The following is a 14,392-nucleotide window of genomic DNA, read 5'->3' on the forward strand; positions in this document are numbered from 1 at the left end:
CCCTCCCCCACCCCGTGGTGCCACGAATTCCCCCGGAACGATCCCTGTCCCTCCCCCTTTCCTCCTCCTGCCGCCTTCCCGCTGTAATTCCCAAAGGAAACGGCTCCTGAAACACTGCCGGAGCCGCCAGGTCGTGGGGTTCCACCTCCTTTTCCTGGGATTCTGGAATCGGCGACCTTGGACAGCTCCCAGCAGGAGTAAACCAACCTTAACAGAACTTCTGACGCATAAAATCCCAAAAAACACCCCAAAAAAATGGATTCTGTAGCAGCCCAAGGGTATTTCTGGGGTGTCCTAAAGGAGACATGCCCAATGTTCTGTTGGGATCAGTCAGGGCAGAGCTGGGATTTTGGGATCAGCTCCCTGGGACAGCTCCCACCACGAGCAGAGCGACCTTAATGGAACTTCTAACACATAAAATCCCAAAAAAAACCACACCAAAAACCCAGACTCTGTAGCAGCCTGAGGGTATTTATGGAGTATCTTAAAGAAGACATGCCCAAAGTTCTGTTGGAATCAGTCAGGGCAGAGCTAGGATTTTGGGATCAGCTCCCACCAGTATCTTAAAGAAGACATGCCCAAAGTTCTGTTGGAATCAGTCAGGGCAGAGCTGGGATTTTGGGATCAGCTCCCACCAAGAGCAGAACACCCTTAATAGAAATCCTGGCAAGCAAAACCCCCCAAACCACCCCAAAACCCCAAATTTTGTAGCAGCCTGAGGGTAGTTCTGGAGTCTCACCCACAGCTCAGCCCCTGTCCTTCCCATAACAGAATATCCATGGGAGAAATGCCCAAAGCTCTGTAGGGATCAGCCCTAAAAGCAGGAAAGGGGAATGATTTGGGGTCTGCCTCTTCTCCAGCCCCACACAATCCCACAAAAACCCCGGTGAGGCTCCAACATGGATTCAGCTGGACCCTCTCCGGCTGCCCCAGCTCCATCCCGCTCTTTGTATGCAAATGTCACCCTTAAAGAGCAGCAGAGCCTTTTTCCCTCCAGGAAATCTCCCGGAATGTGTCAGAAAGGGACAGGAGCTTCCCAAGCATTCCCAGCGCTCCGTGATCCCCGGGAGCGGGAGCAGATCCTGCTGTCAGGGCTCACTCAGCAGCCAAGGGGATTTGGGACATTTTAATTTGAATTCCTTAAAGAATTAAAACTCCTTTTCCCACCTGAGCTGGAGCCAAAACCCAGTGGGAATTTTTACACCTTGTTTAAACCAAGGGTTCATTGAATCCCATGTTATTCTCAGCAGTTTGGGATTCAGGAAGGGATTGAGTAAGGATGGATTCTGCCAGAGGATTTAGGGGAAACAAAATGAATCAGAAACACAAATGGAACAGAACCAGGGATCTCATTTATTTTGTCAGAGGAACAGGAACTCCATTTCAGAGAGATTTCTTTATTCCAAAGGATTCCATGAAGCTCCCCAGACTCCCCAGAAACATGGAATACAAGCAGGATGTTGTAGGGAAAGGCTGGCATTCCTTAATGTCCTAAACAACACCCAGGGCCAACACCTTCTTCCCCTCCCTGCTGCTCAGCACTTCCAGGGGTCGCCAAAAATTCCACCTGTGAATTTTTGGGATGCTCCCTTCAGATTCCATGCTGGGACAGGGAAAACAGCAGAGGAGGAATGAGCCCAGCCCGGTCCTGCTGCAGGTTTTGGGATCAGACCCATCCCTTCCCAAGGCAGGATTTCATGGGGCACTCCTGGCACGGGAATGAGCCTTAACCAGGACACCCAAATGGTGATTCCAGTCAGGATAGGGAGCCTCATGCTTCCCAGATTTGTGGGAAGCCTGAACCCCCCATTCCCACAGGGATTCCCACAGGGATTCCCCCAGGCTAAACTTCTGGCAGCACTCTCGGATTTCCCGGCTCTGCTTCTCCGGAGCCCACAGAGTGGGGGGGGGGAGGGTCCAGCCACCCCTCCTGGCCCCACCCACCATTCCTGACTCAAATCCATGGCCAGGCACCCTCCTGCTCCGAAGGGAATCCAAACTCTTGGAATGGCTGGCAGAAATCCCCTGGCACCATCCAAGGGCTGTGTCTTTCCAGGCAAGGGGAAGGATTGGGGTGAATCCTTCATCTTTCTGCTCAGCTGGAGCTCTGACTTTTACAGAAAACCCCATTCCCAAAATTTCCAAGGGAAAGGCAGGAGCCGGTGGAAGGACAATAAAACTCTGGGAAGGAGTCCACAGAGTTTTATGGACTAAATAAAGGGTGGGGAAAAAACCAATCTAATAAGAACGACCCAAAAAATCCTACAACCCATAAACCCACCAACTTTGCCCCCTCCTCCTGAGGAACACCCGGATTCCTGGGAGAACTCCAGGAGGTTTCCCTCTGGGAAGCAGAAGGGAAGGTGAAGCCGGAGGCTGGAGCTGTTGGCTGGTGGAGCTCGGGGCTGATTGCGGGGCCGGGCTCCGGGAGGGGCGGCATTTGGGATTTCAGGGAAGGGCAGGAATTGAGCCCATCCCGGCTCCCGCCCCCTCCTCCCCATGGCATGGCTGCTGTGCCCTCGTCACCCTCACGTCCCCAGCGCCCTGTGCATGCCACTCTCCGCGCTCCTCATCCACGATCCCGTCACACCGCTCCGGTCCCGGGATAATGGTGTTCCCAAGCAGGGAAGCTCTTTCCCAGGCCAGGACCATTATCCATGGACATTGTTCCATGCCAGTGCCGTGCCTCATTATACCAAATGTTCTGTGCTGCCCCTGGGGAGGCGGCTGCAAACTCCGGATGCCGGGAAGGGGATTTAGGGTCCGGATTCCCAGTCAGGATTTCCAGGAAGAGGGCACATGTGACACAGTGCAGGCACTGCCACTTGAGGAGGGGACATCTCAGCAGGCAGTGAGAAGGGAGGACACAGAACTGTCCCAGGAGCCTCATGAGGGAGGAAAGCTCTGGAAAAGCTCTGGGAAGGTGCAGGTTTATCCATAGGGCCATGCCAAGGAATGCCAGCAGGGCACTGGGGTGAACCCAGCCACCCTTGTCCTGCAGCACTCGGCTCCCCAGAGCCACTACTGTCCCCTGGACACCACCCAGCCCTTCTTGGATGTCCCTTTCCATGCTGGGATGGCTTCCAAGGATGCTGATCCCACCTGGAATGGTTCTCCTGGCTCCATTTGGTATAACGAGGCGACAATTCCCGGTTTTTTTTAATTTTTTGGGTCGTAGCACCACCCCTGTGAATGCAGAACCTCCTCATTTCTCTCTCTGATCAGGCTCTTTCTGCTTCTCTCTGTTTTATTCCCATTCCTTCTCCTCCTTTTCACCTGGTCTATCCACATGGACCGTGAAGGTCTCTTGAAAGGTAGGACCTCGTGCTGCCAGAAGTCCGGCACATTCCGCTTTTTTTGGGAATTTTATTTTCCTTCCTTCCTTCCTCCTGTTGATTTCTTCACGGCCAAAACTCCCCTGTCCCCGTTCCCACATCCCTGCCTAACACATTAAACAAGATCCCTCTAATTCCCGCTGCCATCGGGGCTTCCGGAGACTCAGATCCTGCTTGGAATTGCTCCGTGGGCTGGGTGCACCCCCCAGATCCAGCCAGGCCCCCCAGCTCCAGCTGCTGATCCCCCCTGGTGGAGCAGAATTGAATTTGGGAATGCACGTGGGATTTTTCAAGAAAAAAACCTGTGGATTTTCAAGGGAAAACTGTTGTTTTCCAAGAAAAAGCATGTCCCAGGGGATGGGGACAAGGGACATGGGGCAAAACCACTGGATCCTGTCCAGCTGCCCACTCTTAGTCCTGAAAATCCTCCCTCTGGCTCCAGCCTCCTCTTCTTCCCAATGATTTATGGGATTCAGGAGAGCATTTCCCACGTGATTCCCACCTGGGCACTCCAGTTCCCTAACGCTTGGTTCAGCTGCACTCCCAGAAATCCATTTTAACAGTGGTAGATCCCATCAGGAGCTGACGGAAAACCGCTGCTCCCTCCTAATGCACTAACGAGATAAAAGGTCCTGGAGAGAGGTAAAACCAGCAGGAATTCTCTAAGAATGCATTCCTGGCAGGAATTTGGTGCCACAAACCCCCCGGTTAGGGATGATCCAGCTCCAGATTCAGCATGAGCTGCCCCTCAAGGTTTGGGAAGGGGCGTTGGGAATCAAGGATCTGCGTTTTGCCGCTCTCTACCCCGCGTTTTTGGGGCTTTCTAACCAGTCCTGCTTCTTCACTGAATTATTCCTCCTTTTTTCACCCCAAAAAAACCTGCTTCCAGAGCTAACAAATTAATTTTTTTGTTGTGATGCCAAGTTAGTAGGAAGTCTCAAATATCGGGGTTGTGTTACCATGGAATTCCCAAAGCAACGATCCAAGGAAATGAGCAGTGGGATCCCGAATTCCTCTTCAGGGAGCTGATGAATCCCATGGAATGAGGGAGAATTAATCCCATGGAATGAGGGAGAATTAATGCCTTGCCCTGCTCAAGAGCACATGCAAAGTGCAAAAAATTAAAAATCCCTAAATTTTCACCAATTTTAAGGAAAAAAGGAATGGAGTGGAGCAAGCCTGGCAAATCCCAAACTAAAAAAAAAAAAAACAACTGGAAAAAGACAGGAATGGAGGTGGGAGGACAAATATTTCAGGGATACCTTCAGGAATATGACAGAATTTGCATGAACTAAGGAATAGTTGATATAAAAATTAATTTTTTATATCAATTTAGAGCAATCCACTCTCATCCTTCCCAAAATATCTCAATTTATGCGATACCATCCCTGCCCTCCAAGGCAAAAATAGCTTTTCCCTGGTTAGATTTTGGTTAAAAAGAATTCTTTAAAGTGGTATTTTTCCCTTTTGGGTCAAACTCTTCATTTTTAAGTTACCTGGCTTTTAGTGAAAAGGAGAAAAACCCAGACTGAGCAAGGAAAAATGCCCAGAAATAAACTGGGAAAGGGAAAATCCCAGGAGTTTTGGAAGCTGCACAAAACTTGGCATCCTAAAAGTGTCCCCTTGCAATGCTTCCCATTGCATGTGTTTTTTTCCAAGGAAAAACTGTGGTTTCCAAGAAAAAAACTACATTTTTTCAAGGAAAAACTCTGTTTTCAAGAAAAAATGTGATTTTTCAAGGGGAACTGTGTTTCTTCAAGGAAAAACTGCATATTTTTCAAGGCAAAACCATGTTTTCCAAGAAAAAAAATGTGGTTTTTTCAAGGAAAAACTGTTTTCTCAAGGAAATCTGGGGAGAAACCACTCAACCAGGTTACTAAGGGAGGCTAAAACACTGAGAGAGAAAAAATCCAAGGGAAGAATATTCCTGATGCTCTTCCAGCACCGTCAATCCAAGTTTTGGGTGGAGTATTGAGGTTAAGAAATCTAGGGCAAGAAATCGAGGTTGAAAACCTGAGATTTAGAAATTGAGATTTAGAAACTGAGAGTGAGAAACTGAGATTAATGAATTTAGGTTAAAAACTTGAGATTTAGAAATTGAGAGTAAGAAACTGAGAGTAAGAAATTAAAGAAACTGAGGGAAAGAAATTGAGAGCAAGAATTTGAGAGTAAAAAACTGAGAGTAAGAAATCAAGGTTAAGAAACTGAGGTTAATAAACTGAGATTTAGAAATAATGATTAAGGAATTGAGGGAAAGGAATCGAGATGAAGAAATCAGGGTTTAAGAAATTTGAGATGAGGAAAATGAGGTTAAGAAATTCGATTCCAGAGCTGAAAAATCACAAAATTGGGTGTACAGAGATCCCAACCACCTCCACCTCCCACACCCCCCAACACCCGGACAAGCCCCCATTATTTAGGGCTCTGCCGAGCCGTATTCCCGCTGTGGATTGATTTAGGATCTCCATCCCTCGGGGGAAGGTTTTCAGCCCCATTTCTCAACCCTTGCCGTGTCTGTCTGTCTTCTGCTGCCAGCGATGAAGACAACAAACCTCTTCCCAACAGCCAGACCTCGCTGGACGGGACGATAAAGCAGCAGGAGAGCGACGACAGCTTGGTGGACTACGGAGAAGGGGGCGAGGGCCAGTTCAACGAGGACGGCTCCTTCATCGGCCAGTACACGGTCAAGAAGGACAAAGAGGAGACCGAGGGCAACGAGAGCTCCGAGGCCACGTCCCCTGTCAATGCCATTTATTCCTTGGCATAGCAAAAATGCCGGGAAAAGCACCCACAGCCCGAGGGGTTCGGAGCGGCCGGGGGTTCCGCCGGCAGCCGCCGCCGCCGCTGCCTCCGACAGGAAAGGGAATCGAGCGAGGACTGAAAAAAACAAACAAAAAAAAAAAAATAGAGAAAAAAAATTAAAATAGCAAAAAAATACAAAAAAAAAAAAAGGAAAAAAAAAAAGAAAAATATTCCAAGCAACAAGGCAGCCCAGGCGGCCGCCAATGCCATTTATCCTTAGCAAACGAGCCAACGGCAAAGGACGCGCGGGGCGGGAGCCGGAGTGGGAATCGGAGCTGAGCTGGAGCGGGTAGAGGGGAGGAGATGCTTGAGCTGCTCACCAGTTTGGGCCTGCTCCCCAATTTGGGCTGCTCCTCAGTTTCGGGGTTACTCCCCCATTTTGGGGTTGCTCCTCAGTTTTGGTCTTGCTTCCCAGTTGGGGGTTGCTCTCCAGCTTTGGGGTTGCTTCCCAGTTGGGGGTTGCTCTCCAGCTTTGGGGTTGGTCCCCAGTTTTGGGGTTGGTCCCCAGTTTGGGACTGCCTCAGGACAGTCTGGAGGGGCCCCGTGTTGGGCTCTGCTCCCCAAGGCTTTTTTTTTGTTCTTTTAGGAGGGAGCTCCTACATTTTGGGTTTAATTTTTCCAGGAAGGTTCTGGATCAGAGGGGAAAGGGGAAAGAAATCAAAGAATTTTGGGGAAGGAAGAGGGGTGAGAGGGGCCTGGGCAGAGCAAAGGCATGGAAGGAGGGAAGGGGTGGATTTTGGGGTGAAAACACCGGATTATTCAGCTGTCCATCCTCAAGGCAGCACCTTGCCCATAACCTCTCCCAAAAACCCCTCCTTCCTTAAAAACCTATGCAGGGAAGAGCAGGTCCCCACCACCTCCCTCAGCACTGGGATTTGTCCTTGCTGAGGCTGGGAAAACCCACAGGGAGCTCATCCCCCATTCCCGTCGAGCTCCGGAGCATCCCGGGAGGAGAAGATGTTGTGGAGGAACTTTTGGGATGTGTGGAAGGACAGGGAAGCGCCTCTCCCCTGCCAAGCCCGGGGTAACATCACTGCAGAAAAACCTTTTTGGGTTTAAATTTGCTTTGTAGGGATTTTGGGGGGCAGCCACCCCCACACCTGCTTTCTTTCCAAGGCAACTCCATAAATCCAATGTAGCAAAGAGGGCCTGGAAGAAGGAGCGGGATCAGAATAGGATGAGGAGACCAAAATGAGGAACGAAAAAATAATCCAAGCGAGCTGCTGAGGATGGAAAAAAACCCCTGGGATCAGGTGGAGGATTCCCTGAAGGATTCAGGGCCACACCACAAGGAAGGAACACCAGAATGGAACCCACACCTCCACGGGCACTGGGATGAACCGGACGCTGTTTTTCCCACTAAACCCCCTCCTCCTTTCTGACAGTGGCCTTTCCCCCCTCCAGCACTCAGCCAAGCCACCGTGGGACCCCCATCCTGCCTGGAGACTCCCAGGATTTCAGCGACCCCCCCTGAGCGCTCCCTCACATGCCTTACACAGCTTGGGACTTGCCGGGGAGTCACTCCAAGGATGCTCTTCCCACTCCGCTTCCACGCCCCCACGGCCTCGGATCCGCCCGAGCAGTAGGAATGGGGTATCTGGGAGCGTTCCCAGCTCTCCCAGCACGGATCAGGGTAGAAGGCAGGGATTCCTGACGGACTGCGTCCCGTGAATCCTCCCACTTCCTGCACTTTTGAAACCAAAGGTACCTTTGCGAAGAGAGAGAGAGAGACATCGAGTTTCTTTCAGAAAAGATGGATTTCTTTTGCGATTTTCCTTTTGTTTCTTTGTTTTCTTTTTTTTTTTTTTTTCTGAGGAGGATGGAGGCTTTTTTGGATGGGATGCAACGGGATTCGCGCAGTTATTCTTTCTGCTCTGGAGACACGTCGGTGACAGGGATACTCCCACTGCTACGGATTGTGGAGAGGGACTTTGCCACATCCCGATGGATCCCAGGAAGAGCCCAGACTGGGCAGACAGGAGAGATGGATGCAAATTAATCCAATGCAAATGCCTTCCTTAAAATAATAATTATCATTTATCTTGGTCGTCTTCTCTGATAGGTCAAACGTGAGGTGAAGATGGAGCCCGTGGGGTTGGATTTGGTGACCTTAAAAGGTCCCTTCCCACCCGAATTGCTCCATGAAACCAACGGCAAAGGAATTCCAGGGTTTAGGTCAGGGTCAAGAGGCAGAGCCCCCCTCATAGAGCTGGGGGAGCTGTCCCAGGGATGTCCCTCATCCTCACCCCCTGCCAGGACCCTCCAGCCGTGTCCCCTGGCAGGGACAGCCCCATTGTGACCCTCAGTGTGGACACAGCCATGCCCCAATCCCAGTCCTGCCACACATCCCGTTCAGGACAGCAACTCCCAGAATTCCACCCAGCTTTTAGGCAAACACCCCCCCAGGTCAAAGGTGACACCGCCCCTGGGATGGGGACCATCCCATTCCCAAAGGTGACACTGCCCCTGGATGGGGACAATCCCATTCCCAAAGGTGACACTGCCCCTGGATGGGGACGATCCCATTCCCAACCCATTCCCAACTCCCAGTTGTGTTTGAGCTAATCCCCGCCCAAACACCACTGGGAATGAGAAACAAATCCAGCCTCTGGATCTGGGATCTTCCCAGCACTCCCAGTCCTCGCTGCTGACAGGGACCACAAAGCATCTCCAAACCTTCAGAAATCAGGCCAGGATTGCTGGAAGTAGGTCCATGTTGGGTACCCATGATGTGCCATTCCCATGAAAAGCCGTATTCCTCATCCACCTCATCCCTGAGGAAATCTCTCATCATCCCTTTGGAAAAAGGAATGGGAAGGAGCTGGACTCTGCCCAACCTTATCCGAAATTTCCTCATAAAATTCCCCAGGTTACTTTGAGTAATGAGAAGAGAGAGGAGGTGCAGAGGTGGACAAACAACTCAGTGTAAGTTACTCACAGCCCTGTCTCAGCTCGGTGTAAAACTTACTCAATATTTCTAAGGTTTAGCAAAAATTCTGACATTTCTTCAAAATTTCCCCCCTGGAGTTTTGGAGCCCAAAGAAAATTCAGGTTAAAAACTCATCCCAAGCTTCTCATCTTTTACTTCTTTGGGTAAAGTTCCAGATTTGCATGGGGAGAAAAGCGCTGACCCCAAACCTTCTACAGCGCTCATAGGGTGACCCCACAGCTCCAAAAAAACCAGACAGGGCTGGGATGAATCCACACCGTGTCCTGGGAGCATCCTCGGAGCAGGAGATGGATGGATGATGGTTGGATGATGGATGGATGGATGGATGGATGGATGGATGGATGGATGGATGATGGATGGATGACGGTTGGATGATGGATGGATGGATGGATGGATGGATGGATGGATGGATGGATGGATGATGGATGGAGGATGGATGGATGGATGGATGGATGGATGGATGGATGGATGGATGGATGATGGATGGATGATGGATGGATGGAGAATCCAAATGAGGATTTGTGGTGCTGAGGGATCTTCCCCACCCTGATCCCATTCCCTGGGAGCTGCTCTGCTGCTCCATCCCTTCTCCAGAGGGGACATCCTGGTCACCTCCTGTCCTGATTCCTGTGGTGGCCCCTATGGCTAGCAGGAATGCTCCCATTCCCACCATAGGGACAACGATCCCTCCCTGGGATGTGCACAACCTCTCTGGGGCAGGAAACACTTCCAGCTCTCCAGAAGAAAGAACTCTTTTTTCATCAAGGGTTTAAATTAGGAACAAACTTCTCATTCAGAAGTAAAAAGGGAAGAGCCAGACCCAAAACTCCAGCACCAAACCCCAAATTCCCTCACCACACCCCAAACTCCAGAGCCAGATCCCCAGTTCCAGCACCAAACCCCAAATTCCAGCAGTCTCAGGAGCCAAGCTCAACCCCAAATGTGTAGATTTGTCCTGTTCCTAACACATTCCAAGCCAACTCCACATCTATGTCCTGAAGAGGAATCCAGGCTCCATCTCAGTTCCAGGGACCTCCCTGGCACCCAGCCCTGGGACAGCTGACAGGAACAGCACGCCAGGAATTTGGGATATGAGGACATCGCTGTGCTTCCCTGATCTGGAGGCTGCTCTCATTCTCCCTGAGGTGACACCACAACTGGAGGCACAAAACCAGCAGGAAAAGCTGGAATTTTGGTCCAAACCCTGAAATCCTGCTTGGAGAAACCCAACCCAACAGGACATGCTATCCCTGCTGCCAGCATTGCCTTCCTGGAGGTGACAGATCCCAAATCCAGGCGTCACCGGCGATCCGGGACATCCAGGAAGGATAAGGGCAAAGCTGGGCAGTGTCACCCAGGGCCACCACAGCGCTCGCTCTGGCCATGCCACCACCTTTTCCTGGCACATCCCAACGCCACCACCCACCCTGGCACATCCCAAACCCTCTCCTCATCGCACAGATCCCAGCAGAGCTGCGAGTGCCACCTGCGACGTCACCTCCTCGGCCCAGGCTTTCCGCGTACCTGCAGCAACCAAGATTTCAGTTAAGCAATAAAAAACCAAAACCTATAGGGTGACCCCACAGCTAAAAAAAAAGGAAAAAAAAAAAAAAAAAAAAAAAAAAAGAGACACCTCCTATTTCTTGCACTAAAAGCTGTTTTATTAACAAGAGTAACGATGCTTTTCTGGTCCTCACAACGCCACCCACGGCATCAGTAGCGCCCCTCGCCTGTGTTTCCGTGTCCTCACATCAGGTTTGGTTGTTCAACGCTGTCTAAACCCCGTGTCGGACCCCCAAAATTCCGTGTCAACCCCCAGATTCCATGTCAAATCCTGAAATTCGTGTCAAACCCCAAAACTCTATGTCAGAATTCCATGTCAAACCCTTAAATTCCATGTCAAGCCCTCAAATTCCATGTCAAATCTCCAAAATTATGTGTGACCCACAAATTCTCTGTCAAACCCCCAAAATTCTGTGTTAACTCCCCAAAATTCTGTCAGACCCCCAAACTTCCATGTCAACCCCTCAAAATTCCATGTCGACTCCAAAAATCCCATGTCAATCCTCAAAATTCCTTGTCAACCCTCCAAAATTTTGTCAACATCCCAAAATCCCATGTCAGCCCCCAAAATTCTATGTCCACCCTCCAAATTCCATGTCAACCCTCCAAAATTTTGTCAACATCCCAAAATCCCATGTCAGACCCCCAAAATCCCATGTCAGACCCCCAGATCAGAGTCCTCCCTCCAAAATATTATTTTAAGTGTCTGTTCCTCCCTCTCACATCCGACAGAAAGTACCGGGACTGTTTTGTTTTAATTTAATTTGTAAATATCTCGTGATCTGTCCGTCCTCTCTGTCCAACCTCCCGGCTGGTCTCAAGTATCCTGTGTATTCATTTGCCTTTTTTTTAAAGCAAAAAAATAAAACAAAAACAAAAGAAGAAGAAAAAAACCACCACCTTTGCGTTAACCCCACCTGTTCCAGTGAGAAATGTAAAGCTGAGGCTGTAAAAATTCAGTTTCCAGCGAGATTTATGGACTAGAAGGGGGGAAAAAAAGGGTTTAATTTAAGGACTTCTAAACCAACTGCATGAGAGATGAGAGAAGGCCAAACTACTCAGATATCTTTTTCTTTTTTTGTTTGTTTGGGTTTTTTTGTTTTTTTTTTTTTTGAATCACTATAAAAAAAGAAAAGACTGGATTTTTTTGTATAGAGAAAACACTAAACATATAATAAAACATGGTTCAAAACTCATGCTGAGCCCGAGAGTCATTCCTGTCAAATTCCAAGAGGGAAAAGCAGCAGAGCCTGGTCCTTGGCATTCCCAAAATTCCCAACCTCGCCAGGAAAGGAGGATACTGGATCAGCTCTGGGTCCTGTTCAGCACCAGACACTGGACTGTGCCAGTCCTTGGCATTCCCAAAATTCCCAGCCTAAACAGGAAAGGGGGATAATGGATCAGCTAGATCAGCTCTGGATCCCATCCAGAACCAGAGGTTGGATTGTGCTGGTCCTCGGCATTCCCAAAATCCCCTCCCTGGCCAGGAAAGGAGGATACTCAGGGGCAGCTCTGGATCCTCTCCAGCCCCATTTCCAGCCCCCAAACCCTCGGGAAGCAAATCCCACGGCTCAGAAAATGTGGGATTGACCCCAGCCCCCCATTCCTGGCAGCCAAGCGCGGCTCCCGCCGGGATCCATCCCTCTCTCCCAGCCCTTCCTGCCCGAGGCTCCAGAGTGCTCCTGGCAGAGGCTCCCCGGGGCGGAGAAGGGGCTGAAAGGAGGGGGAGAGGCGGAGTAATTTGGTTAATTGAGATGTAATTGCGGCGGGCCCGGCTAAGAGGATGAAGGGCTGAGTGCTTCCTGCTGCAGCGGGGGCTTCTCCCGCCCCTGCCCAGCATTTCCAGGAACAGCAGAGAGGGGGAAAAGCACTTTTTTTTGCCCAGTGGAGACATTCCCAGCGCGACGGAAGCACCAGCCACGCTCTGTCCCAAGGAAGGATGGAATTGTGGAATCGTGGAATTGCGCTTGGCTCCCGGTGCAGAAATTCCATGGATTCCTCCAATCCCCCAGTCCCCCATTCCCGCTGCCCGCAGCCGCTGGAAGCACCAAGCTCAAGGCCTGAGCCTCTCCACGGGCTTCTTCCAGCATTCCCGTCGGGATTTTATCCCTCCCGGAGCGGCGGCGGGACCGTGCTGATCCTCGGGATCGATCCGGGCCAGACGAGCTCGGTGACATTTTGATGGCCCGGCGGTGGCACACGCATCGTCTCCAGCCTCTGGGGGGACACGATGCCGTGTTCCCTCCTCCTCCTCCTCCTCCGGGAGGCAGCTCCAGCCTGTTGCCCATTCCCAGGGCTGAGTTTTCCCTGTTGGAGCTGGGGATATCCAAGGGATTCCTCAGAGCGGCCTCCCCGCCGAGTGCTGTCGCCGCTGTCCTTGTCACCTGCAGAGTGACCCTGGCGGAGCTGCTGCTGGCTGAGGCACAGAGGGGAGGGGACAGGGCAGGACCCCTCCCTGCTCTGGGACAGGGCTCATCTCCTCCCCTGGATTTCCCTCCATCCCTCCTTCCCCTGCGGGCCTGCCTCCCGCACCGTTCTTCCTCTCTCACCCCCAAACCGGCAGCGGGGAGCCCAAACTGGGACAAACTGGGCGAGGGGAAGCGACACGCGACCCTCAGGCTCCCTCCTGCCGCGGGAGTTTTGCCAGTCAATAGAGACGCTAATACCTTAATTACTTTTCTCTAATTGCAGCCCATTAACCTGCGGCCAGCCCCGGCGCCCGCCGATCCCCCGGCACCATTAACAGGTCTGGGCTGGAGCTGGGAGGGGACCGAGGGTCCCTGGCACGTCCCAAATCCTCTGTTCCCACAACCTGGCGAAGCCCCCCCAGCTCGGGCACCCTTCGCACCTGGGCAGCGCCGCGTCCCCCACACCTCGGTGGGTCCCGGGGTGTCCCTGTCACCTCCCCTCGCGTCACTGCACGGGCACGGAGCTCCCCAGAACAGCCGGGAGCTGCGGATCGTGCCGGGAACGGCGCTGGGGGAGCCCCCTGGGGCAAACCTGAGCCCCTCGGCGACAGCCACGGCCAAAGGGGGCTCGGGCACAGCCAAAAACCCGAGGGTGACCCAAAGGTGACCACGCTGTCACACTCGCTCGGTCACTGTGAGGAATCCCCGTCCTCTCCTCGCCGAGGGTCGGGGACCACCCACGCCAGCCGGAGCATCCCAAAATTCGGCCGCGCAGCGATCTCCTCGACGTGAATCCCACCCTTGGCTGTCTACAGACACAGAAATCCCCGGACAGCCACGGGTGGATTGTATAATTCGGGATCGATTGTGTAATCATGGATCTATTTAGGCACGGGGGGTGCACACACCCGGACCCACACAGGGATGGGGGGCCCTGGGGCTGCTCCCACCCCACAGCGAGGGGCTCCGACCCCTCCAACGCCCCCGGCCCCACACCTGCTCCTGCCCCGAGGGGGCTCTGCCAGTGGGCGCAGCAGGCGGGAGAGGCTGCGGGATGAATTATGCATCATGACGATGATGATGATGATGATGCCCGAGCCGCTCTGCCTGCCCTCCTGCTCCTTGCGCTGTGGCAAGCGAGGTAAAAGCAAGGAGGAGGAGGGGAAGGGGGGTGGAAAAAAAAAAATAAATAAATTAAAACCCCAACAATTCCCCGTCTCCAGGGAGCGGCGTGGTGGTTGGCAGCGAGCGAGGGAGCGCGCACGCAAGGAGGGAGGAGAGGGAGGAGCACATCCTAATGCAGAGATGCTGCAGTGGCTTTGGGCACACACATC

The 14,392-nt window shown here is 52.0% G+C and overlaps 1 protein-coding gene across 1 annotated transcript in view; it reads left to right on the top strand.

The window, feature by feature from the left end:
* NFASC (neurofascin) overlaps nucleotides 1-6,737 on the top strand; it is a 77,484-nt gene extending 70,747 nt beyond the window's left edge. Inside the window, exons 31-32 of the mRNA XM_041422635.1 lie at nucleotides 3,303-3,314; nucleotides 5,871-6,737. Of these exons, the coding sequence (XP_041278569.1) occupies nucleotides 3,303-3,314; nucleotides 5,871-6,102 (244 nt within the window). The 3' untranslated portion in view covers nucleotides 6,103-6,737. The remainder of the gene's footprint in view (nucleotides 1-3,302; nucleotides 3,315-5,870) is intronic.
* Nucleotides 6,738-14,392: the final 7,655 nt, after the last annotated feature.

Source organism: Onychostruthus taczanowskii, unplaced genomic scaffold (assembly GCF_017590055.1).
Source record: "Onychostruthus taczanowskii isolate IOZ18803 unplaced genomic scaffold, ASM1759005v1 scaffold74, whole genome shotgun sequence".
Lineage (NCBI taxonomy): Eukaryota > Metazoa > Chordata > Aves > Passeriformes > Passeridae > Onychostruthus > Onychostruthus taczanowskii.